The sequence below is a fragment of the Barbus barbus genome, assembly GCF_936440315.1.
Source record: "Barbus barbus genome assembly, chromosome: 45".
NCBI classification, from domain to species: Eukaryota; Metazoa; Chordata; class Actinopteri; order Cypriniformes; family Cyprinidae; genus Barbus; species Barbus barbus.
In genome coordinates, this window is record NC_136723.1 from 25125431 (window position 1) to 25152614 (window position 27184).

A 27184-nucleotide genomic window follows, 5' to 3' on the forward strand; every position below is an offset into this window, starting at 1 on the left:
TCATATATCACCAGCCCACACTCAACCTTTAACAAACACCACATCACATCACATTTTGCTCTTTTGTTTCTTATGTTCCGAGATTTTAAAATGTTTCTGTTCACCAAGGCTGCATTTATTTGATCAAAAATACAGTAAAATATTATTACAATTTAAATATCTGTTTTCTATGTGAATATCTGTTAAACTATAATTTATTTCTGTGAGCAAAACTGTATTTTCAGCATCATTACTCCAGTCGTCAGTGTCACATGATCCTTCAGAAATCATAATAATATACTGATCTGCTGCTCAGGAAACATTTCTGATTATTATTAATGTTGAAACCAGTTGTTCTGCTCAATATTTTTGTGGAAACTGTGATACATTTTATTTTTCAGGATTCACAGATGAATAGAAAGTTCAAAAGAACAGCATTTATTTGAAAATCTTTTGTAACATTATAAATGCCTTTACTGTCACTTTTGATTAGTTAAATGCGTCCTTGATCCATAAAAATTAATTTCTTTAAAAAAAGCCCAAAAGTCCCTAAAAAAAGAGGAATATCTAGAGACGCATCTAACTTGGACCTGAGAGAAACATCTAAAATCCTTTAAAAAAAGGACAAACATCACAATAAATCAGACACTTGTCACACCTCAAAATTACACAAATTATGGCAAAATAAGCACAATTGTCAATGCACCCCTCTTTTATGCTATTTTGTTTTTGTAATATAAAAGAATAAATCATGATAAAAAGAATAAATAAATGATGAAAAATGATAAGGGATAAATAAATGATATAAAAAAATACACTGAACAAGCAGCTTAATACAAATAAAACAAACAACTGGCCCGTTCATAGATGATAACATGCTAACCCTTTTCTTCAGTAAGAGTCTGGTTGTTTCTGATTCTGATTTGTCTCATAAGGTGTTTGTGCATCGTAAAGCGTTTCTGGTGAGTCATTGTGTTTGTTTGCTGTTCTGTGTTGATGCAGATGAGCAGGTAGAGATGCGGTAATGACGGTGTGTCTGTCTGTTGTGACTGGAGCGCGGGTGTGTTGTGGCTGCTGGCGGGTGACGCGTCTCTGTAGGGGGCCTGTCTGTCTCTCTCTGTGCTGTAATGGCAGTGAGACGGGAGCAGGAGGAGGAGGTGAGCACTTGCTCCTCATTGCCCTTCCATTATCACTGGTTGACCTACTTCAGTGGAAGAGTGCGGATGAAATCACGGGTCCTGCTGGTCCCTCGACTACAATAGCCAAGAGCGAGAGAGTGTGTGTGTGTGTGTCTAATGCTGTCTGTTTTCCACCTCAACCCCTCAATACTCTATCCATGTGTCATTTACAGTTAACACCTCCATTATCGCCCATGTCTCGGCTGCTCTCTCGTGTGCTGTTCAATCTATGGAAGTAAAATAATGACGAATGTATTTGAAACAAAAAAGAATTTCAGCTCCTAAAAATGCAAGCACTGTTAATGCAATGCATTTTTAGTGCAATTCAGTGTGCTGTTTTTGTTTAAGAAATACATTTGTCATTATTTTGCTTTCATAAGCAGTCCAGGGTTATTGTAGAAAACTAAAATTAAAACCATAAAATACTTCTACTTACTAATGTTAAGTGAAACAAAATAAAATATTAAAAACTTAAACACATTATTTATATATATATATATATATATATATATATATATATATATATATATATATATTACAAGGCAAAATCTCATTTTTATTTAGGTTTACTCTGTGCTACATATACAAAAAATACTAAAATACTAACTGTAAATACTAAAACTAAAACTAATTTCCTATATAAATACTAAAACTGGAAAAAATAAATGCCAAAAACACACAAAAAGAAAATATCCTAATAAAAACTAATTCAAAATGTTACTTAAATATAATAAAATCTCAATTATACTAAAATTACATTTGCCCCAGTCTTAAATGATTTGTATATTAAAAAAATAAATAGGCTGTTACTCTTCATCGTGTCGTTTCAATTACGATTTTCTTACTTCTGTGGCGCATAAAACGATAAATGTTAAGATTTTTTCTAATCATCAGTTGTATCTTATGTTTGTGGTCATCCAAATGCGTGAAATCGTTAGATTTACATAATTGCAATGATTGATTATTAAGTAACCCAATTTCTTAAATGCAGGTTATTATTGATCATTTGAGCATCTGTAGCCTTTTCAAAAGCTTCCACTTCAAAGCATCACTTTTATTTATAAATTAGACCGTATTCAGCTATTCTGACTGTACTCATGCTGAGACGGGACTGTGCTTCTCTTCCTTACAGATATTGTTTTCCTTTCATCAGGATCTTAATGATTTAATTCAGCTCTCAGAGAATCTGAAGGGAAACAAGCCGCTGTATCAGAGAACCACAGTCGTTTCCAAATGAAGTAGATGCCCTCCTTCCCTGAATAGATGATTTAGTTTGTAACATTCGGTGAAGATACCAGAAGCATTTTATATTTCAGTGCAATTGGCAGACACTTTGACATTGTATTCAAGCTATACATGTATATTGTTTTCTGGGAATTGCACCCATGATCTTGCCCTGCTCTGCTGCTTGAGCTACAGGAACCGATATGATTATGCTGTGATAACGATGGTAATGTGTACTTTGAATGTTCTTGTTTTGTTTTTTTCTTTAAAGCATATCATTAGTAGAATTCAAATATCGCACAGGACATGGTTTGAGTGCTATAATTCAAGTCATATGATGCTTTGTATGAGGAACAGACACATTTAAGTCAAATATGATGCTCACGTTTTTTGCTCAAGAGTATTTATATTCGAACACTTGAGATTTGAGAGCTTCTGCAGGGGTGATGAATATTAAAGCCATTGTTTTTCCATGCACTGGTCATTATTTTCTTGCTTTTTGGTCTATTTTTAATTTTTTATGGTTTAGTTTTTATCTCCACTTTAGCAACACTTACACCATAATTTACAGTTTTATTCCTATATTCTGAAGGGTTTTACTGAGGGGTTTGTTCATGTATCTTTTACACTGATTTATTCAACATTTTATTCCTAAAAACATGGGGAAAATAATGGTTTTCTTCTGTCTGTTGACAGTATTTTTTGATTTGTCTAGTGATAAAAAGTCAAATTCGGGATTTCCTCTGTAAAGCCCTTTAAATAATTTGACAACAAAATCAAGAATGTATGCAAACGACTACATTTTTAAGAAGATAATGCATTATTTGTACATTTTTCACAACAAATGTGTTCAAGTGATTAATCAACTGAGGAAATTTTTGATATCCGTTTGAAATAAAACAGATTATTGCAGTATGTTTCACAAGAAAATACTGTCAGTTTTTCTAATTCAGTGTTACTTGCCATTTCTTTGTAATTATATGTGAAATTTAAACCCATTTCACTCAGAATTGCTAGTAAATTAAATCTCACACCATTTTTTTCCCAGTTTATTAGTTAAAATGTTTAACCCTCTTCACCTGCGATGTTTTGCCTCATATTTCACTCTTTTCCTCTCACAAACGTATCACATACAGGTTGTATTTGGTGCTTTTCTAAGACTTCATGAGAGTGAATGAGGGATGCTTTCATTTTTGGGTGAGTGAAATTTCCCCATCGGGTGAGTGTGAAGTCGAGGCGTTACGTTAAGAGGATTGTGGTCTTCTGATAATGACTAACTGAGTTTGGGCGTATCTCGTGAGGTGTGACAGCTCAACGGGAGGAGTCTGTCCTCTCGCCAGAGGCCTTCATAATGCATTAGCTCATTAGCGGCTGAAGACGCCGGTCACGTTAGTTCAGATTCCTGCTGTAATGCTGTCAACATCGCACCGATCCACTGCGCCGCTGCAGGCCAGGATTACATGTGGCCCGTCACATCAAACTCTGCTCTCATCTGCATCCAGCGCTGATACTTAAACACCTACAGTGTGTCAGGAACGCATCTGACGCACAGCATATGGTGTTATTTTACTGATTGGTTGATAACTGACTTGAGCGCACACATGCACACTAGAGGATATCAACCTTTATATCCGAGTGCATGCGTCCGGTTTTATGCGAGCGGGGAGATTCGCGCTCGCGCATTATATTAATCTACTTTTGCGCTACAAAAATTCGCTCTTTTGGCAGTAAAATAACGCCATAACAGCAGAGTCCCGAGCCTTTGTCTGCGTGTGTTAATAAAGGGTGTTCATTTCAGTGCTTATATAGAGATTAGATCACAAAGTTTTCCCTGCTATAGACTTTCGCTGAAGTTTCCTGGTTCTCTTGAGAAAAAGATTCGCAGTGAGTTTCTTCTGAAGTTTCTGGTCTCAGTGTCTCAATTTGTGTTTCGATTTGAATAAAATGTTTAAACTGAAATTTACTAAAATGAGAATAAAGCTAAATGGAAAAATAACAAAATCTAATAGAAAAGACGAAAGCACCCAACAAAATTACTGAAACTGAACTAAAATAATGTAATATTAGTTAATATTTTAATTAAAATGATAAACTGAAAATGGTAAAAGATAAATAAATAAATAAATAAATAAATAAAATAAAAGCTCTCCCTCCCACACTCTCTCTCTCTCTCTCTCTCTCTCTCTCTCTCTCTCTATATATATATATATATAGAGAGAGAGAGAGAGAGAGAGAGATATGTTATAAAAATGAATTATGAAAACTGAAAATATAAAAATAAAAGATAAAAAATAAATTATTTAAAAATAAAAATAAAAGATTTTATATCTCTTACAGTCTCATAGACTGAAAAATGGTGTAGAAATGTTTTTCACTCAGAAATGGCTAATCTTTGCTAAATAAATGGCAACTAACACATTGAATTAAAAGTGATTTTTGAAGTAGAAACACTAACTTGTAAAATGTATTCCAATAATGTTTGTTTTATTCACAGCTTTGAAAACTGTTTTACTGTATGTGATCAGTTGACTCATCTGGCCGTTGTTTCATTGTAATTTCAGGAGAAGCATCTGAGGAGAAGCTGATACTTAAAATAACACACGAGTGAAAACTCCATTAGGTCTCAGAGCTATAAAAGAGCAAACTTTGAGCAATAAAGCACTGCTCTCTCAGGGGAGCCGTGAAAGCAGAGTCTTTTTTAGGCGTCTGGAAGCGCGGTGTGTGCTCGAACAGGTATGTGGGATGAGAGGAGGATTATTCACGCTCGCGTTCCTCAGGATGGAGTGAGTGAGAGAGAGTGCTGCGGATGAGTGTGAGGAGAAACCGAGAAAGAGACAGCGCTGGATACTGTGACAGACAGTCAGAAAGTTCCGGCTCTGGAGACAGCGGCGTCTCACGTTCACTGACACGTACAGTCCTAAATGTCCTTCAGCTCTGGAGAGCCGTGTGTGCGCGGGGTATTCTGGGAAAAGTTAAAGTTACTGCGGTACCAAACATTATAAACGTTCATGCATGGAGGTGAGGTGTAAAAACAAAACTAAAAAACATTGGGGTCAGTGAGTTTTTCTTAAAACTTTTATTGATCAAGTACACATTAATGAAATCATTAGATCAAAAGTGACAGTAAAGACGTTTATAATGTTACCAAAGATTTCCATCTCAAACTAAATGTTGCTCTTTTGAACTTTCTATTCATCTGTGAATCCTGACAAATAAAATGCATCGCAGTTTCAACAAAAATATTGAGCAGCACAACTGTGTTCAACATTGATAATAATCAGAAATGTTTCTTGAGCAGCAAATCAGTATATTATTATGATTTCTGAAGATCATGTGACACTGAAGACTGGAGTAATGATGCTGAAAATACAGCTGCAGATCACAGAAATAAATGACAGTTTAATAGATATTCACATAGAAAACAGCTGTTTTAAATTGTAATAATATTGTACTATTTTTACTGTATTTTTGATCAAATAAACCCAGCCTTGGTGAGCAGAAGGGACTCTTTCAAAAACATAAAAAATCTAACTGACTCAAGTTTTGAACGCTATATTGGCCAATATTTGCTGAATTTGATTAGTTTCTACTAGGGGTGTAAATCGGATGGTTCATCACGATACGATACGATATCGATTCTCATACCCAGCGATACGATATTTGCCGATACCTCAAACAAATTAGACGATACGATTACAATTCGATTCGATACAGGAGTATATCAATCCATATTTCGATATTATTATTATTATATTATATACATATTTTAAACAACCATCTACTTTTTTATTAGTGAAGTGACATTCAGTTAACATGTATCTGAAATTTTCACATCCTGTACCTCAATTGGGACATAAATTAAATAGACTATTGATTAATAATTTTGGTTGTTACAAAGGTTATTTAGTTAGGAGCAGTGAACTCTTTGACAGCTATAGATTTATTATTAGTTTGATGTAATGATGTAATGTCTGTATTTAGTCATCCATGCACAAAGCGGAAGAGAGCTCAATTTTGTATTCGCGCGGTGAAGATGCGGCTGTCTGTGTGCGTGCGCTTCAGATTCTCACACAGTGCTATTCTGCCAACAACCCAAGCGTCTTTTATGCTCATCTTGTGCTTTCGGGCAGTCCTTATATCGAATCCTGATACATGAGTTTGAACGAGAATGCATTTGCGGTAATGCATAGACCAGGGGTCGGCAAGTTTGCCACTAGATGGTGGGCCAGAACGTCAAAAGATAATTTAAGAAATTAATTGATAAAAAATGCAACTAGAACTGCCTGACAGACTGTTACAGTGTCTGTTGTAACTGCTAGTGAGCTGTTACTCTGTGTTTAAATCCTGTAGTAGGACAGTCATTGTCAAAAAGCCACATTTGTGTATGTGAGCGGAGTGGAGCAGCAACTATTTCCCCTCCGCACTCCGAGCATTTAATAATCACTCCGCTCCGGGTTCACCATTTCCCGCTCCCGCTCCACTCCTCGCTCACTGATACCAGAAACACCACTCGCCCTTCGCTCCGCGGCTAAAGTATTTCAGTATGTTTGAAATATCACATTTCTGTTCATGACGTATATTAAAAAATGTAATTAAATAACAGGAGAGTTTCAAAGTGGCTTATTGGAACTCTAGTGTGCAAACTTTTCTTCCTACCACATGAGCTAATAACATGGTTGCCAGCATTAAAAGGTATAATTGCTGCTTTCTGCAGTGCAAATTTAGTTTGTGATGAAAATAGAATGTTTTCGTCAGTTATTTTACCTACAGATCGATGCATTTCTTACATATTTCTGCTCATTTGAAATCGGATACAGAAGTAGCACTGAAAGATTATAATTGTATTGAGAGAGCGATTGCGTGTGAATAAGTGTTGTAGTAGCTACTGGTTTAAATCATGCTTTCAACTGAAAATATTCAGGATCTAAAAGGAACAAACTAATTCCTTGAGAACTATCAGCCTTCACATTCTTTCTGATTTGAGTGATCCTTCTCTATCAAGCTAGCTAAATATGTTTAACGTGAATTCTTGCTGAATATGCAGTTATATTACGGGCCTTTGGCATGAATTGTACTCGTGATGGAGCGGCAGTGGAGCGAGTGAAAACTACGACGCTCCGACTTTTGAAAAATCCGCTCCTCCCTCCATTCAAATTCAGACCGCTCCACTCGCGCTCCACTCACATACTCTGATTGTGAGTAACTGTTGCTGTCATGACAAATCTATTTCAGAACCACCCGCTATCAAAATAATCTGGCTGCGGGCGCGGGACAGATATTATTGCTGTCGCCTGTTGCCGACCACTGGCATAGACTGACATTATGTGAAAATGTGGACAGTGCCAAAATAAAGGTGCCTATTTATACTACAGATATCGATATTTTACACGTGGCATCGATGCATCGCATCGTCAGACATCGTATCGATGAATCGTTACACCCCTAGTTTCTACCTGCATCGGTGCCAATCTTTATTATCATATGTGTCAATGGATATTACTATTATTATTATTCTTTTTTTCAAATGTCAGTATTTTTAGTAAATGTTGAGTAAATATTTTTTTGGTGTTGTTTTGCATGGTTGTGTACGCCTCATTAGTTGTCATTATCAAATTGTCATTGGCCTGCACAAAATCAGTAGGCTAATAGTAAAAATCCATCTGTGCATAATGATATTGATGACCTTTAGTGCATTGATTACAAAATGTAATAATTGATTATAATGACTAATAATGTGTTTAAAACTGAGTTTAGGAGCTTTTGGTGTCATGTGGTTTCCAGTGTGTTTATTTGAGCAAAGCAAGTTTTTTTTTTTTTTTTTTCTATCAATATTACTATACTGATATATTATGTTTGTATTATGGAATATTTGGATAATGTGTTTGTGAATGCAGCTGTATGGCTGGTTTAGTGTTGATATGGAGGGACAAGAGCTGCGTTTTGAAGCCAAACTCTGTTAGCAGGCTGACCTGTGTGTGTTATTCAGGTTAGCAGCCATCGCAAGGCATTATGGGAGAGATTGTGTGTGTGAACGTGGCCTTTTTACCCACAATCCTTTGTGTGAGAGGAGATAAGCAGCATGTTGGGCTGTCTTTCATCTGAGTATTGGTGTAGTGTGTGAAGTGGGCGTCATTAATGTTCTCTGATATTTCTCCGCTCTTGATTTGCAGATGGGGTTTAAAATCTTACCCTCGGTACCGTGGTGAGGAATATTAAAGCGGACGGGGGACAAACGGGCATGAGGACACAACACACCAGCAGAACTGAATATAAATAGTTTAATTAGGCTGTTAGTTCGTTTGGAAATGTGAACGCTTATCTGCAGGGTGACGCTGAACATCCTCTGAATTCAAGATTCAAGATTTTTATTTGTCACATACACAATTATACAGAGTATAACCAGCAGTGAAATGATGCAGAAACTTGCTGAGTCCTGGAGAAATTAACAAATGCTTGAAGCTTAATTAGGGAGCAATATCACAGCGGCTGTTTAATTCAGAATGAACGAGTCGAGGAAGAGAAAGAGCTGCGGGTTTATTCTCTGTCCACAGGTTAACTTCAGTGAAAATCCTAAAATGAAATCCTAAACAAAGATTGGAAATAACTAAAATACAAGTTGAAGTATTAAAATTACTAAAACCAAAACTGGAAAAATAAAGCTAAATAGGAATATAAAATACTTAAAAAAAATTAAAAATAAGAATAAAAAAATTTAATCTCATTGAATTAAAAAAAGAGTAAAATTTAAAAGCGAAAATTAAAATATAAAAAAATTAAATATTTATGACTATAATAAAGTAATAATGACAAAAACTAATAAAAACTAAATGAGTAACTAAAAAATGAAAATGAAAACTGTAAGATAAAACATTAAACTATATATAGTATAATATAATAAAACTAATAGCTAATAAAAAGGGCAAAAGCACATATCAGAATGAAAATACTGAAAATATAAAAATAAACCCTAATTTAAAATCCAAATACGATTATAAAAATAATAAAAATGACAAAGCACATAACAAAATGACTAAAACCTAAACTAAAATTAAAATAAAAACTGAAAAATTAAATAAAAATAAGCTACTTCAGAAATAATAAACACAATAAATCTAATAAAAATGACAAATGTGCACAATATTACTAAAACTAAAATAAAATATAAAAATAAAAGATAATTCAAAATATTAATTCTATAATAAAAATGATAAAAGCACATTTTTGAAAAGAAAAGTATAAAATATAAATAAATACTATACTAATACGTACAAAATATTAAAATAACATCGGTTCTCTTATCAGTTACAGTATCCCATATTTACTATAGTCCGTCTTGCACGATATTTGCAAGTAAAATTCATTTTTGGCAAGTAAATCTGAATTTGTCTGTCATATATAATCCCTCATTATTTTTGCTCGTATAAGGAGCATGAAGGGATCAGATGGCAGAGGATAGATCAGTGACAGATGCATATGAATTTATATAAAGTCTTGTTATTTGTGATGATGTTCAGGATGAGCTCAGTCCTTTGTGCTCGTTTGGTGAAAGTCCACACTAATTGTGTGTTTGATCCCAGCTGTGAGTCGTGTGTCTGACTGCGTCCCGCTCTTCCAGATCGTCAGTAACGAGCTGCTGGTCAGCGGAGGGCAGGGTGTGACCGCATTCGTCTGCAGCCAATTATCCTGTGTGAGGGTCAGCGAGGGCTCGGGATGCGTCACACGAGTGACAGGAAGTACAGTACAGCTCTGATTGGCAGCGCCATTAAACCCCGGACCAGACGAGCCGTGACCTCCACGCCGACCTTGACCCCCCAAAACACTGTCGCTGCAGAAACCTCAAACCAGACCTTGTGAAGATCTCCGCTGAGAGAAGATGCTGTTTCTCAGATGATTCTCCTCCATCTTCTCACATGGGTCTCAGATCCGAGACGATTGAGCTCAATGTGAAATAAGTCCACATTGCTTTAGAGTCTTTAAATATTGATTCATTTGTATTCATATCTAACAAAGACATTTTAGGATAAAGATTTGAGACAAGGGGTTTAGGGCTACAGGATGGCATGAAATTATTTAAATTAATATATTATTAAATATTACATTTAATTTATTAAATGATAATATTTATATTTTAATCAATAGATAATAAATACAGATTACATATTGAATCTTATGTGATATTTATGAAATAGTAATAAAAAATATTAAATATACTTAAATATAGCTGTTTATTGAACTTTATGAATATAATTATATTCAAAAGTTAAATATAATTCTTGTCCATTTAGTGACAGTTTGGAAAACATGGAAAACATATATAATATGTCTAGTTTGTATCATTATTTATTATTCATCATCATCATAATAATTTACTTAAATTGTTTATTACATAATATTTATTGTTTAGTAAATATTCACAAGAGAACCAGTGTTATTTTAATTATTAATAATTAATTGCATTAAACAATTTAATATATAAAAATAATATAACTCTAATTATAAACTTAAAACTCCAATAATTTAACTCTAATAATTGTAATCATAATTAAAAATCTAAGTATCACTTACTGCACTAAGTATCATTAGCCGCGTTTGAAGCGTCGCTCTCAGTCAGTCCGGTTGGGAAAGCATCGCTCCTCTGTAAATGAGTCCCTGGCGGTGACACTGTGCTTGCTGGGTAATTTGGACAATGGGGCATCTGACAGCTCACCCATCAGCCCAAGTGCACCCTGGGGAGGAAGCCCTCGCCGTCTCTTCTCCGCTCCTTCAGCTGATGGAGCTGTTCTCTAAGTAGCAGCATCATTCTCCAATCAACCAACAAAATGACTTTTCATCCGGAGAAAGAGAGAGACAGATGGACGAGAGACGTGCTCTGTGCTTCATAAATCTCTCTCTCTCTCTGGGCTTTACGTTAGCAGTTCGATTGAAACCACAGAAAACATCATCTGAAAAGCCAAGAATGCCGGCCTTTGTGTGTTTTTTTTTTTTTTTTTTTGGCCTTGTTGTTTGTCTCCACATGGGTTTTGGAGCAGAGTCGCCATATTTCTGTAGTTTGGGTCCTGCGCTCGCCATTGGCTGGTGGTTTGGTTTCCATGACGCCCTGGGAATTAATTTTTCTCGTATCATTTCCCATGGTGATAAGTGAGGAATGTGGCCTTGTGCCTCTGCGCTACGAATGGAGATTTCAGATACGAGAAGAATGAGAGGGCGAGCTGTGAATCACTCAGTTTTTCTCCTGTAGGGCTCACGATATATATCTCAATGCATTTACATTCATTCAGGGATATCGCAGTGATATTAATGCACCTTTCTTTTGGCGATTAAGTTTCATATAGACTGTAATTAGACTGTTTCTTTAGTGACTGGTGGGTTTGAGAGTGTTTTATTAGCATCTCTGATTAAACTTTAAACAATATTAGAGTTGCTTAATTAAGTTAATTTTAGTAAATATCCTTGAATCAGTAACTACAGTGCCCTCCATAAGTATTGGAACAGTAAAGACAAAATTGCTCTGTTGGCTGTGGAGTCAAGACATTTACAAATATGATTAAAAGATGAATATGAGTTTGATCCCTCTATCTGATGTGAGCATAAGTATTGGAGCAGTTGCCTCTCAGGTCTTTCTAAGTGATCAGCTGTGTCCTGTTGCATTAATTCTTCACATATTAAAAGCAGGGAATGTGTCGTATCAGTTATATCCATTACTTCTGTATTCTGAATCTTGCATTCGATGATGACACACACAAACCAGGATGAAGACGAGGGAGCTGACTTTGAGAGAAAAGCAAGCAATTTGGATGCTAAAAGAAAAGAGGAAGTCAGTTAGAGCTCTAGCAAAAACAAAGGGCATGGAGAAATCAAGAGTTTGGAAACCACCAGCAACCAACAACGACCTGATCGGCTGAGAAAACAACAGTAGTTGATGACAGACAAATCATAAAAGCTGTGAAAATGAACCCTAAAAGACGTGTCTGTAAAATCAGCAACAACTTCCAGAAAGCTGGGTGATGCTCTGACAATCTACTATCCTCAGGAGACTTTGACACAGAATTACAGATGCTACACAGCAAGATGCAAACCTCTGACCAGCACCAAACATAGAAAGACAAGAGTAGAGTTTGCAAAAAAGCACAAAGGTGAGCCAGAAGAGTTTGGAACTGTGTTTATGGACCGATGAGACAAAGATGAACCTTTATCTAAGTGATGGGAAAGCACTAATGTGGAGAAAGAAAGGGAACTGCAATGATCCCAAACATACAGCCTCATCTGTAAAGCATGGTGGAGGTGGTGCCATGGCATGGGCATGCATGGCTGTCTCTAGAACAGGCCCTCTCAACTTTACTGATGACTTAATGTATGATGACAGTAGCAGAATGAATTTGGAAGGGTACAAAACCATTTTGCCTACCAATATTCAAGAAAATGCCACCAGATTCATTGGGAAGTGCTTCATATTGCATCAGGACAATGACCCAAAACACCCTGCCAGTTTTAGATAATAAATAAATAAAAGTCTTAGATTGCCCAAGTCAATCTCCAGATTTAAATCTGATTGAACATGAATTTCAGCAGCTGAAGAGGAGAGGAAAGGCAGAAACTCCCCAAAACAAGCAACAATTGGGATTGGCTGCATTAAAGGCTGAGAAAAGCATTTCAAAGGATGAGAGCAAGAGTCTGGTGATGTCTATGGGTCACAGACTCACTGCTGTGATTGTGTGCAAGAGATCTGCAACTAAATAATAGCTTTTAATCTTTTATATCTGCCTTATGTTCAACTGTCCCAATACTTATGCTCTCATCAATGAGTGGATGAACTCTAAAAGTGCTGTTCTTTTTATTTGGTAAAACATGTATGTGTTGAAACGGCTAATAATAAAATGTGACATTCTGTAGTTTTGTCTCATATTCATCTTTTAATCATATTTGCAAATGTCTTGACTCCACAGCCAACAGAGCAATTTTGTCTTTACTGTTCCAATACTTATGGAGGGCACTGTAGTATTTTATACTTTTATTATTACTGGTTATTGAACATAATAAATATATAAAATTCTATATTATTCTTGCTCATTTAGTGACTTAAAAATAATATTATGTCTATTATAATAATATAGCTAATATAGCTGTTATTAATCATCATAATTGTTTTTTTTTTCTAATTATTATTAGTTTATTATTATTAATACATTTTATTATTTTGTTTATTTTTATTTTTAAAATTATTTAATTTACTATATCAACTAATTATTTAGCTGCTATTGTTTTATTATTGTTATTTGTTTTTTTTTACTAAATTTATTATACATTTACTGTAGATTACTATTTAATTATTCTTTATATTATTTTTAAATTTATTTCATTATTAATTATTTTCTCCATATTTATTATTATTATTATTATCATTATGTCAGTGACAATATAATAAATTACTGTAAAAAGTACTTTTATTTAGTAATTATTTTTTAAGTATTTATTATTTACTAAAAAGAATGTAGTAAATTACAGTAAAATGTAAGTATTTTTCAGATTATTAATCATTTTATTTATTAGTTATTAATTTTTCTAGATATTTAATTATTATTATTATTATTAGTAGTAGTAGTACTAGTACACTCTTAAAAATAAAGGTGCTTCAGGATGCCTTAGAAGAACCTTTTTGTCTAAATGGATCCTGATCCTGATCTTGGCAGCTGCTTTCACGTCCTGTTACCCACAATACACCTGTTCTCAAGGCTTTCCTGAGTCAAACATCCATGGCCATCCACACATGCACGTTCTGTCGATTATTAAATGAAACGGCAACATAATGAGATTTTTGTAATGTTTTTGTAACACACATGAGTTGTTTATGTAAAGCCTGGAGTGAAATGAAATGGAGTAGATCTGAATGTAGCTGTCAGATTCAGATGTTGAGAGGAGCAGAGGCCTTGTTTTTGTATGATCCTGCGCTTTATCCTCCTTTGATTCGGCTGAAGTGAATGTCATGACAACTGTTTTCCTGCGACTCTTCATGTTCTGACCTAGAAAGAGCGACATGATTGTGTGTTTCCTTCAGTCCACACTTTCTATCTGTGAAGTTAAGCGGTAATCACCTGCTGTTAGCGGTTATCATACAGTATACACACACACACACACACACACACACACACACACACACACACACAGACAGGCTTGGAGAAAGAGCGAGTAAAACAATGGAAACAGCTGTTTATCTGCTGCTCGTTCATTTTTCATTTTAAGTTTTTTTTTTTTTACTCTTATCTGCTGTCTTTTCTTGAGTATTCCCGCATCAGATACGCGAGTCAAATCAAGCACGTTTTCATTGTTTAGATAGCAGCAGAATGAACTGGAACACACTAATCATTCATTCCTCCTTCCTGAACGTGAAGTTTGCTTGAATAATTGATGCGGTTTAATTTCTCTCGCTGGTTAAGTAAAGCTGAGGCTGTAATGAAATGTTTCACCTCCGGATCGATCCGAGCCGTCCTCCGTTAACGATGCCGGCCCTCCTGAGCTCATTAAGTCTGTGTTTTAGATATGATTGTTTGTGTTTAATGTGTGATGCGTCACAGATGATCACGGCTGTCAGGATCGTCTAAAATCCCTTTCAGTGCAGGACGGGTTCATCGTTTGAAGTTCCCACACCTTCTATCGCACATCAGTCCTGCTTTCGAGCAGAGCGGGAATAAAAGCGCAGGATGACAGCGGGAGGATTTATGCCAGCATTCATCCGCGTTCACGCTTGACTCTCCTCTGATGGAAGAGACGCAGCGCTGAGGGTGATACAGCGCTTTCCCGGGAACCGTAAATCTGCCCGAGCACAGATAGAATTGAGCTTATCTTTCACCGCGCTTCAGCAGCTGCTGTCACACATCTGGAGAATATATGCAGAGGTGCAGATCTCACCGCCTCACCTGCTGATTCATTGTGTTCACGCAGGAGGAAATGCATTCACATCAACTAAACCCACCAAACTAAATGATTTGTTAAATGCTATTTAACAAAAAAAATCAAAAATAAATAATAATGCTATGATTTATTAAATTTTATTTTTTATTTATTTTTTGGTATATTTATTTTATTTTTATTTATTTGAATATTATAAAATTGTTAAACAGCATTTAACAATAAGTTTTTGGTAATGTAAAAGTTTGGTAAATTTTAAAGATGATCGAGTTACTGTCAGACTTTGGTTGTTTGATACATATTTGATCATGTAAATAGAGTTTTGATTGGTAAATAATACTTAATAAAATAATAATAATAATAACAATGTTATTAATTATTTTTTGTTTATTAATTTTATTTTTTATTTATTTAAATATATTTATTTTATTTTCATTTATATTTCTTTTATTTGTTCTAAATTGCTAAACTACATATAACAATGAAAATCTTTTGGTAATGTAAAAGTTTGATAAATTTAAGATTTTAGTAGAGTTACTGTAAGTCAGTCAGTGGTTGTTTACATTTATTTTTGTTAATGTGAATAGAGTATTTTATTGGTAAATTATATTTAATAGAAAAAAAAATATTGTTATTATTATAAGTATTATTATTAATTTTAATTTTATCTTTTAAAAGTAGTGTGCAATGTTTAATATGTAGAGTTGCTATTTTTAATATTTATTTTAGAGTTTTTAGAGTTTAGAGTCACTGGTAGTTTGATACTTTTATTTGTGTTAATGTAAATAATAATAATAGTTATTATTATTATTATTATTATTATTATGTGTATGCATTAAAGGTGATGGCTAATTTTTATTTTCCCAGTTTAATACAGAGTTGTAATGAATTTGTCATTAGTTTGATGTGTTTGTCAGATCCTGACCAGTGCAGTTTGGAGTGAGACTAACTATATTATATATAACAGTTTTGCAGCAGTTGTATTTGACGGCAGTAATGGCACTTCAACTTTAACTATATGTTGTTGTGTAACATCTTTCTACCGCATTGCCATCTGATAATTGGCTCTGGATGTTGTCCTGGAATGAATTCAGTTTACGCAGAGACTCATTTGATCCGGTGTTTGAGAGAGTCAAGTCAAGTCAATATTATTTGTGTAGTGCTTTTAACAATGCAAATTGTCAAAGCAGCTTTACATCGGCTTTATATCAGCTTTACAGTTCTTTACAGCTTTATAGAGTCATTAGTATGTGAATCAGACTGTTGTGCTGCAGTAGAAAGATGCTGTCTGTTTATTGGGTTTGTGTTATTTGCAGTGTTTCGATCTGATCACATTGAGTTGAGGCTGCAGACTCACGATTCTGTTCAAATATCATTTCTTTTGCAGTGCGGCGGCCGATGCAAACGTGGTAAAATGCTGACTCTGTTTCCCTCAGTCCTGTCAGAGCTTCAGGAGAAACATCAGGCGTCTCTCGCTCTCGAAGGATTCATTTCCTCAAATCATGTTATTCCATCCAGCAGCTCCGTCAAACTCCTCATGTTTTCTCTTGATTTGACAGTGTGCTGGCGATGCCGTTTTGAACGCATTAAACGCTTCTCTCCCTTTTGTCTTTGCCAATTGCTTGCAGTTATATTGTAATGTTTTCCTCCGGCGTTTAGATTAGCTGGATGCGTTTTCAGAAACACGTCAAAACAAATGCTAAAATAAACCAAGGCAAAATATAATTTAGTTTAAGCTGAAGTACTAAAATAACTATAAGTAAACCTATATATGTATTAGACATATTAAAAAAAATAAACCAAAAGTAAAAAAAAAAAAAAAAACTATATTAAAATATTATATAATAAAATACGAATAAAAAAAAAGCAAAAAAAAAAATTATAATAATAATTTTGTCTATTTGCAAAGGCAAAATTTTAGTTTGATTTGAAATACTAAAATAACTAAAAAAAAATTGAAAATTTTAGAAAAAATAAAATAAAAACTACAAACAGAAAACAAAATAACTAAAAATATAGGAAAACCTAAACTTAATAACGTAATATACAGACACAACAAAATTTCTAAAAATAAACTTATTTCATTTATGCTTTTTGCCAAGGCAAAATTTATTTAGTTTAATTTATAGTACTAAAATAAATAAAACAAACATTTAAATAAAAGTTAATATTAAATATTAACAAAACATGTAAATGTATTAGTTTTGGTGTATTTTTCAATATATTCAGCTAGTTGCCAAGGCAAAATTTTGTTTAGTCTAAGTACAAAAATAACTAAAACCACTAATAATAATAATAATAATAATAATAAACTATATACATATTTAAAACCCCAAACAGTAATACAATTGCAAACACACAACACAATTACTAAAGATATAAGAAATGTCATTTTGTTTCTGGTAGATGCCAAAGCAAACATTTTAGTTTAACATGAAGTAACAAAATAACTAAAACTGAAATAAAAATTAACGAAAAAACAAAAAACAAATAGACATAAAAATACTAAAATAATAAAACTACAAACACACAACCAAATCACTAAAAACTAAAAAAAAAAACAACCCTAAAACTAAAATTAGATCAAATTCATAAAAACTATATAGACACATTAAAAGCCCCAAAAAGTAATACAATTACAAACATGCAACAAAACCAGCCAAAACGTTTTATTGCGATTTATTTTCCTTCAGCGTTTAGACTCGCAGGTGCTGCATGCGCTTTCAGAAACACTTCATCCCAGAGACAGCAGATTTCACACACATCCAGCGCCGATCTACATTAAACATGGCACGCGCTGCTCTGGGGAAGCTCTATTAATTGAAAAAACAATCAGGCTGTGGGTGATGGAGATGCTTTGCTGCTGAACCCGAACCGAGAGGCTCCGAGGACACTTCCTACATCATTTATTCCCAGCAAGCTCTTGTCAGAGCGGATTGTTTGGATACACATGACCTGCTCGCTTCACACGGGCGGCACATGCAGGGGCTTGTGTTGTTTTTGGGTTTTTCTGTCTGGCTTTGAAGATGTTTGGGCCCCTACACACTAGAAAGAGAGCCTGGACTCCCCAGTTTCATCTCCGATCCACCATATGAAAGGGAGGTGAAGAGGGTTCGGTGTTTGTTTTCGTACATGAATGTTATCGCACTTGTTTTAGCTGGTTATCTTCCCTGTCTTTTCAAAGAGTCCTTCCTCTCGTGTGGTGAAGCTACAAAGGACTCGACCTCTTTATTTTAAGAAGCCTCTCCTTTGAGTTATTGAGTTCCTCACACAGATCTTTGGTGTCTCTTGCTGTTGAGATGAGACTTTGATATTTTAGATGAGCGGATAAAGACCTCTCATGTTTCAGTAACTCCAAACCAGGGGTGTGATTGTTAAATAAAGCCAAAACCATTAAAAAACACGTCCGTTACTTCAAATACAATAAACATTAACTGAAATGAAATAGAATATAAAAGATATATATTTTATTTCAGATAGTTTCCAGGGCAAAATTTGGTTAAGTTTAAGTTGAAGGACTAAAATAAGCTGATATATAAGTTATATAGACATATAAAAGCCCCTAGAAAGAAGGAAAGCAAGGAAAACAAAAACTTTTATTTTAGCTACATATTTTATTTTAGCAAGTTGCCAAAGAAAATTTTTACATTGAAGTACTAAAATAAGTAAAACTGAAATAATAATAAAAATTTTAGACATATTAAAAACCTGAAAAATTAATAACATTACACATTAAAAATACTAAAAACTAATTTATTTCAAGTTGAAATACTAAAATAACTAAAACTAAAAATATATATATATTTTATTGTATTAAGAACCTCAAAAAAGTAATAAAATTGCTAACAATGAAATTACCAAAAATATAAGAGAACTTTTATTTTATTTGAGCACACAACAAGATGACTGAAAATAAAAGAACGCTTAAACTTAATGTTTTTCATCTAGTTTCCAAGGCAAATTTTCAGTTAGTTGCTGTACTAAAATAAAATTTAAACTGCAGTAAAAACAAATAAAAACTTTATAGACATAAAAAGACTAATAGAATGACCAAAAACACTCAATAAAAGTAAAAAATTTTTTACCTACAAATAAAATGAAAATTATAGTGCTAAAGTCTCACTGCTCCAATCGCATCAGTGCAATGCATCTCAGAAGTGTTTGCTATTCCAGCCTCGAGCAGCTGAACCTGTAGGAGACGCGGGCCGTATGCGGCTCTATACTGTGATCTGTCGGGTCACTGCGCTGCTCTGCTTTCATATCAGAGCTTACGAGAGCATAGCTTCATTTTCATGAAGCATTCCAGCAGGAGAAATCCAATTGAAAAGTTTTTGCTGGAATATTCACTCGCTGACCTTCTCTGCCGCTCGCTGCCTCCATCTATCTCCTTCTGTGTTCATACAGTCAAGCTTTCATTCCAGCTGCAGTTTCCTGAGCACGTCATACGGCATTATGTCAGTGCGGATTAGATGTGCTCATGCTTTACACTTTCTCATGGCATCGCGCTCTCAATATTTACAAAATGTAGGGCATCTTGTGGTACTTTTACAAATCGAGAGGCACGAGGATGCCACGGTTATTACTTTTCAAAGAAGTGTTCTGGTTTCATTTATGCACAAAATATGCATCATATTTCTGCAGGGGAAAAAGGAAAAGAGAACCTGAAACTTGCCTGGTTGATTTGATGGTCTTAACTGGACACAACATTTATGCACAAAATATGCATCATATTCCTGCAGGAAAAAAATAATTTGCCTAGTTACTAGTTGATTTGATGACTGTAGCTTGACCAAAATAAAAAAATAAATACAAATAAAAAAGCACAAAATATGCAGCATATTCCAGCAGAAGAAAAAATGTTTTGCTTAGATTTGATTTGATGACTATAAATGCATATGCATCATATTCCTGCACAAAAAAATATTTACCTAGTTACTTGTTGATTTGATGACTGTAGCTAGACCCAAAAATAAATAAATAAAAAATAAATACCAGAAAGGACAAAATATACATCATATTCCTGCAGAATTTTTTTTTTTTTTCTTGCCTAGTTACACGTTTATTTGATGACTATAAAAATAAAAACAGTGCATAAAATATGCATTATATTCCTGCAGAATTTTATTTTATTTTTTACCTAGTTACTATTTGATTTGATGACTGTAGCTAGACCAAAAAATACATGTATAAATACAAAAAAAAGGCAAAAATTATGCATCATATTCCTGTAGAAAAACTTAAACTTGCCTGGTTACTAGTTGATTTGATGCATTTAACTGGACAAGTAAAAAACAACATGGTGTCTAGTTGCTCAGTGAAGCCAAAACACAATTGTTTCCCCTCCAGATTTGTTTTAATTTGATTTATGCAAACAATAAAATAAGCATCATAATCCAAATTCGCATGTGGATTGATAGTCAGAAAAGCCTTTTTGGTTATTATAGTACTATGGCATAATATGATCCCTTTTGCATATTCTTACAGCCTCCGTGGAAATGTATGAAATTAAATTTTAATCTCATTTCATATGGAAGCAATTTGGGAGATTTCTGATTAAAATCACTCAGAAGGATTGCAGATTCATGGGTAAAAGTGAACAGACTTCTGCTGCGAGTGGTTTCGTGAAGCATTGCATCAGAGGAGATGAAACGCTAATTGCCGTAAGCGTGTTGTTCTAGTTTCCAGAGGTGACGAAGGTCACGCGGTGGCTGCGCGGTGTGACTGCTAAAGCTAAAAACATGCAATTAAAAGACGCTCGGCCTGTGACAGCAACTCAACAGCTTTAGATGATTCAAGGTCAGGGACTTTTATTCCTGTTTTTTCTCTTGTTTTAATTCGATGGGAAGGCCTGTTTGTCTGAGGGGAAGGTGTGGTTGAGTTTTCTAGATGTGATTGTGATAACTGTGACTCAAATTACATCCCCGAGCACCAGCATCAAAGCGTGGCAGCCTGGCGTGAAGGTTTCTCCAGCGTGACGGCATGCAGACTGGGTGGAGCTCAACATGGCCCACTGGGACAAAACCACAGTCTACTGGAATAGTTATGCTCACTCTCAGGCCATCTGAGATTAGGTTGAGTTTGTTTCTTCATCAGGTTTGTAGAAATGTGTCTCTGCATCAGTGTCTCAGCAATGGATGCTCTGCAGTGAATGGGTGCCGTCAGAATGAGAGTCCAAACAGCTGATAATCCACACCACTCCAGTCCATCAGTTAACATCTGGAGAAGACAAAAGCTGAGACAAATCCATCATTAAGATGTTTTTAACTAAAATCCGAATCCATAATAACACTTCCTCCAGTGATAAAGTGCATCTCCTGTTGTCTCTCACATCAAAATCCAGCCACATATTTGTTTAGAGCTGTTTTGTCTTCGCTGCTTGATCTGTGCAGATTTCTCTCCTGATTCAGACCAGAACACTTTTTCACTGGAGGAAGCGTTATTATGGATTATATTTTAGTTAAAAATGTCTTAATGATGGATTTGTTTCATCTTTTGTCTTCTGAAGATGTTTTTAGGGTAACAGATGAATAGGGTAAAAATAGACATTACCATGCTTTCCCCAGTAGATTAAAAAAACATGTTAGGAAGTCTCAAACTTGACCAGTGCTTGCAAAAGAAACAGTGGCTTTGCCTTACAGACAGACAGGGCTGATGGACGCAGCATGTGCTGCATTATGTCTTGTGTTTGACGCAGGAGTGAGTGTGAACTGTTTTCTCTCTCTTTTGTCCACTAGAGATCTGCGAATCAGTGGGGGCTTGTTGGCGCAAGGGGCATGTTTTTCCATTTTTCGTGTGCTTTTTCACCAGAGAGCCTCTTTTATTAATTATTTCTGCTGCTGTGGAGGTTGATGAATTGGAGATCACATGTGGAGACGGCACGCTGAAGCCTTTCATGCCTCCGTCTGATCTCTCAGGCCTGCCGCGAGACACAGATAGCGAGGCTCCACGAGTTTCCTCCGTTCTAGGAGGCCGTTTTTAGGTCAAGGTCTGGAGAGCTGGCAGGAGTCGGGGACGTCTCGGTGTCTGCGAGGCTTACATGACTGTCAGTGGTTTGGCACGAGGGCAGCGCTCAAGAAATGTTCAAGTGTGTGTTTGGATGCATGTGTGTGTGACTGAGATAGCGATCATGCTCGGCAGGGCTGGCAGTCGCACTGGGTCGTGGTTCTGGTCCATAGATAATTGTCGAGCTGATAAACCTGCCCTGGTTTGCTCAGATACTGTCCAATGGGAAGCTCTCTGAATGCTTTTCCTGTGTTGTTGTGGTGCGCTGTGTCTCTCTGCCCTATAATGCCCCGTCCCAGTTTTTTTTTTAAGTACAACACCATGTGTTTTCATTTTTGTTAAAGAGAGCCAATAAGCATTCATAGACCAAAAGCAATAACCCCTCAGAGGCTGTCTGTTACAGTGATTTTACCACGGTTAAAAGCGTTACTGTGCGTTCACACCAGACGCGACTTGCGTGAATAAATCGCTCTATTCGCGTGTAGTTGGACACTTGAACATTTTGAGTTAAGTCACTTCACAACAGGCGCGAATTCGCGTCATGGGAGGGGCTTCTGCCAGGCGGCTCCAGTCTCTTTGCGAAATGACATGGATTTTGTTGAGACGGTAGTTGCACTTTGTGCTATGGAAACACTGGACACGTGTATTTCAGCCGAGAATGTAGTTATTTAAAAGTGAAACCGGCGGTTTATTTATAAAAACAGCGCCTATTTTGAAAATGTGTTTAGCCAGTTTCAGAGCCGTGAGCTCCAGGCGATCACCGGGTGCTCGTGCTCATGTATCCTGAAGAGAGGAGCATAACCTCGGCTAGTCCTTCTGACATTTGCCACTGGCTTTGATGTCTCTGTAGTGGATAAACAAGATATAATTTGTTTTGGGTAAATCTAACAGGTAATCTTTGGTCTATGGTACAGCTCCGGGTATCCACATACAGGACGATGATTTTGTCCTCTGTTGTTTCGGATTTCTGCCTCTGCTCGTAATCACGCCACTACTAGAGCAAGCTCCTGATTGGTTAACGCGGCGCGAATATCCGCCAAAGTTCAGATTTTTCAACTTGCGTGAATCACGCGTTACGCACGTCAAACGCCCGAAATGCTCAATTCGCGCCCCCTCATTCGCGCAAATCGCGTCTTTCGCACCGCCTCATTCGTGCGAATCGCGCCTCAGGATGTATTTTCGTGTCTTTGCATTGACTTAACATGTAAATCACTCGCGCTTAACGCTTCATTTGCGTCTGGTGTGAACGCACCATTAGGCCCAGACTCAAAGTGGAGTGGTAAATCACTGGTAAACGTAAATCTGATTTATGGTTTTCATTTGCTGGACTATAAAATAGGTGGGAAAAATCCCACAGATGCATGTTTAAGAACCAGATACTTGAGGATGTAGGACTCTTTTCACTCCAGACAGCAAGAAAACACTTAACAACCACTCAGCACCCTAGCAACCATCCAGAACAAACTTGCAACCATATAGCCGCTTGCACACTTTACAGTTTCTTTGTTAAATGTTTAAATGTGGTTACAGTTTTTGAAAATGGCCTTAACGTTTTCCGTTCATGCATGCTCAGATGTGTCAGGTGACCCATGTGGAGGGTCAAGCCAAGGTTACGGCTCCCCTTCAATTAGCAGGTGATTAGAGGCCAGTGACGGGGCAGGTGTGATTTAAGACCTACACGTGATGGAAAGCTGCTGCACTCTACCCAGAATCCCCTGGGGCTCTATGTGCTAATGCAGTCTTACCCGTTCACCTCCATCTCCTCGTTCCCCTAACACACAGACACGGGCCTGTTACATTGCGGCTGATATTGATGTGATGTCAATGCTGCTCCCTGACAAGGTCTGAAGGGCGGTAGGGTTGGGTACAGAAAACTAGTTTCATTTTAGAACTGGTTCCAAATTTCCACGAACCGGGTATTCGATATGATGCATGCATTTCGATTCTGCTTAACGGTTCCTGCGTTTTCATTTTAATGTGCTTTAAAAGTACAGGAATGGAAAGAATTTGCACCTTGTTTGTGTGCGTTTGACTGCAGAAAAGGTTGTCCGGGCCAGTTATTAATGCACTGCCTGTTATTAATGTTAATCAAAGAACAAAAGAAAATCATTCACTGATCTTGACTGAATATCTTTAATAACTTAAATCTATATTTGTTTATGAAAATAAAACACTTTAATATTTGAAATGTATATACTGTAAGTCTAGTTGTTTTTGCTGTGGTATTTTTGTTAAAAGCATAGGCAAAAGTTCCTCTTGTAGGCCTAAGTGTTGCTCATGTTATTCAGCTGCAACAGAATGCTTTGTATAAAGACAGAATAAATGTTTGACTTCATTTTTTTATATTGGATTTTTTTATCTTATTGGAATCGAAACTAGTAATCGATAAGCAGAATCGGAATCGATAAAATTCCAACGATTCCCGACCCTACACACTTCTAAAAGGGTGTTTTTGCAGCGATGCCATAGAAGAACCATTTTTGGTTCCCCAAAGAACCTTTCAGTGATCAGTTCCTAAAAGAACCATTTTGAAGAACCTAATCTAAAGAACCTTTTCTGCATTTGAAAGGTTCCATGGATGTTTAAGGTTCTTCATAGAACCATTGATGCCTGAAGAAGCTTTATTTTTAAGAGCGTACAGGTGTGGTGAGACGCGGCTCGGCCGAGGGTGCAGAGGAGTGGCCAGAAATCTGTCTCTCATTCTCCTCTTGTGTAAATAATTGATGTCTGGTGGCCAGGTGTTAAGAATAGAAAGCATATTTGCAGGTGACAAACGCCTCTGCGCTTCCCTCTCGTGGAGAGACATGGAGTCAGAGGGCAGATATTAGAACGCGACCGGCAAACACGGGACGTATAGAGCCCAGTCCGTCTCGAGCGCTGTTTCATTGTCCTCAAAGGGAATGTGGATTGCCTCTTCCTGTTGACTTTTCTCCATGAGCCCCGTCGCTCCGCCAGCATCAGATAAATATAGGTTTGTGTTTGATGAGGAAGACACCGGTGAGGCAAGGTGAGTCAGGGCTCTGATGAAAGCCAGGCGTAATTACAGAGGACGGTTACCCGTCTGCAGACAAATATCTGTGGAATTAAATAACTTTCCCTCGGCTGAAGAAGACAGCCGCAGGTTTGTGGGAAATGAAAACTCACATATTTAGTCTAAGGCACCAAACATACTGTATGCAAGTACATGAACGCAAACGCTTCTAGCCATACAAGATCAAATACGTACAACATGATTCATAAGTATAAGATACAGAGTTTGAAATCGAATGAATTGCCTTCAACACGTTGAAGTTGAATGGAAATGACGGGACAAGGAATTTACGGAATTGCACATCTGTCTATCCAACTATTTGTCTCTGTCAATCTATCCAAATATCTATCTGTCTGATTGTCTATCTATCCGACTCTTTGTCTGTCTGTCCATCTATTCAACTATCTTTCTATCCAATTATCTATCTATCTATCTATCTATCTATCTATCTATCTATCTATCTATCGATCTATCGATCTATCGATCTATCTATCGATCTATCGATCTATCTCTTTAGCTGTCACGAACAGTAGTTCACAGCTTCGCAGGCAAACACATGTATATGAACATGCTCTATAAAACACTCACTCCTTCTCTTCTCATCTCCCATCTCTGTAGATGACGACTATCTGGGATTGGGTGAGCTCCCGGAGACGTTCCCCTCGGACCCGCCCGAGCCGCTCCCGCACTTCTTGATGGAGCCAGAGGAGGCGTACATCGTCAAGAACAAGCCCGTTAACCTGGACTGCAAAGCCACGCCGGCCACGCAGATCTACTTCAAGTGCAACAGCGAGTGGGTTCATCAGAAGGAGCACACGGTGGAGGAGCGCGTGGATGAGGCCTCGGGTTAGTACCGCACAGAGTGTTTGGATATTAATTATATGCATTTATATATTTCCTGTAGCATAATTATAAAAAAATATATATTTTTATTTTCAAAATAGTTTAAAATAAATTAATATTTTATTTTATGTTCTGCAAGTGAACATTGCTTTATTGTTCATCCCAAAGAGGCACAAAATCACTTTCTCAGACTTTTACATTAAATGTTCCCTCCTGGTGAAATGACCTGATCAACTCAATCTGAGCAGCTGAGTCCTTAGCCATGTTGAAGAATCGGCTAAAAACACATCTCTTCCATCTTTATTTGACCCTCGAACTCTAGCACTATTGTTCTCTTAAAAAACTAAAAACAAAAACAACACTAGCTTCTCTGTTCTTTTTGTATTCTATCTATTTGTTTTATTCTTATTTATTATACAATTAATAAAAAGCAAAAAAGGCCTCTAACACTAGCTTGCTCTATTCTTTTTCTATTCTATGTTTTCTTTTTATTTATTATACAATAAAAAAAACTTGCTACATGTACTATGTTAAGCTAACTGAGACTTGTCACAGCACTTGCATATTATTCCTCTTTTGTTGGTTTTGATTGCTTCTATTGTCCTCATTTGTAAGTCACTTTGGATAAAAGCATCTGCTAAATGACTAAAAGTAAATGTAAATATATATTTTTTTATCAAATAAATTTTTAATAATACATATTTGTTATGCATTTTATTATTAATAATTATTTTCTGTAATAAAAAAATAAAGAATACGTTTATTTAATGTATATATTATTAAAATAGAATGTAGTTGTGATGAGATGCTGTATATAATATTTTAATAATGTATTAATAACGTACATATATTAATAGTATATTAATTGTTAATAAAAACAAATACTCACATAAATATATACATTTTAAATAATAATATAATAAATACAATTATAAATATAATAAATAATAATTACGTAGAACTATTGATATAAAATTACATAATATTATAATACTTCATAACAATATAAATGTTTACATTTGTA

At 35.8% G+C, this 27184-nt stretch overlaps 1 protein-coding gene across 4 annotated transcripts in view; it reads left to right on the forward strand.

Moving 5' to 3' along the window:
* The window catches only part of LOC306864288 (netrin receptor UNC5C-like), a 224251-nt gene that overhangs the window by 69640 nt on the left and 127427 nt on the right, over window positions 1-27184 (forward strand). For all 4 annotated transcript variants that reach the window (XM_079408211.1, XM_079408212.1, XM_079408213.1 and 1 more), the window contains exon 2: window positions 25936-26163. In XM_079408211.1, coding sequence (XP_079264337.1) covers window positions 25936-26163 — 228 coding nt within the window. The remainder of the gene's footprint in view (window positions 1-25935; window positions 26164-27184) is intronic.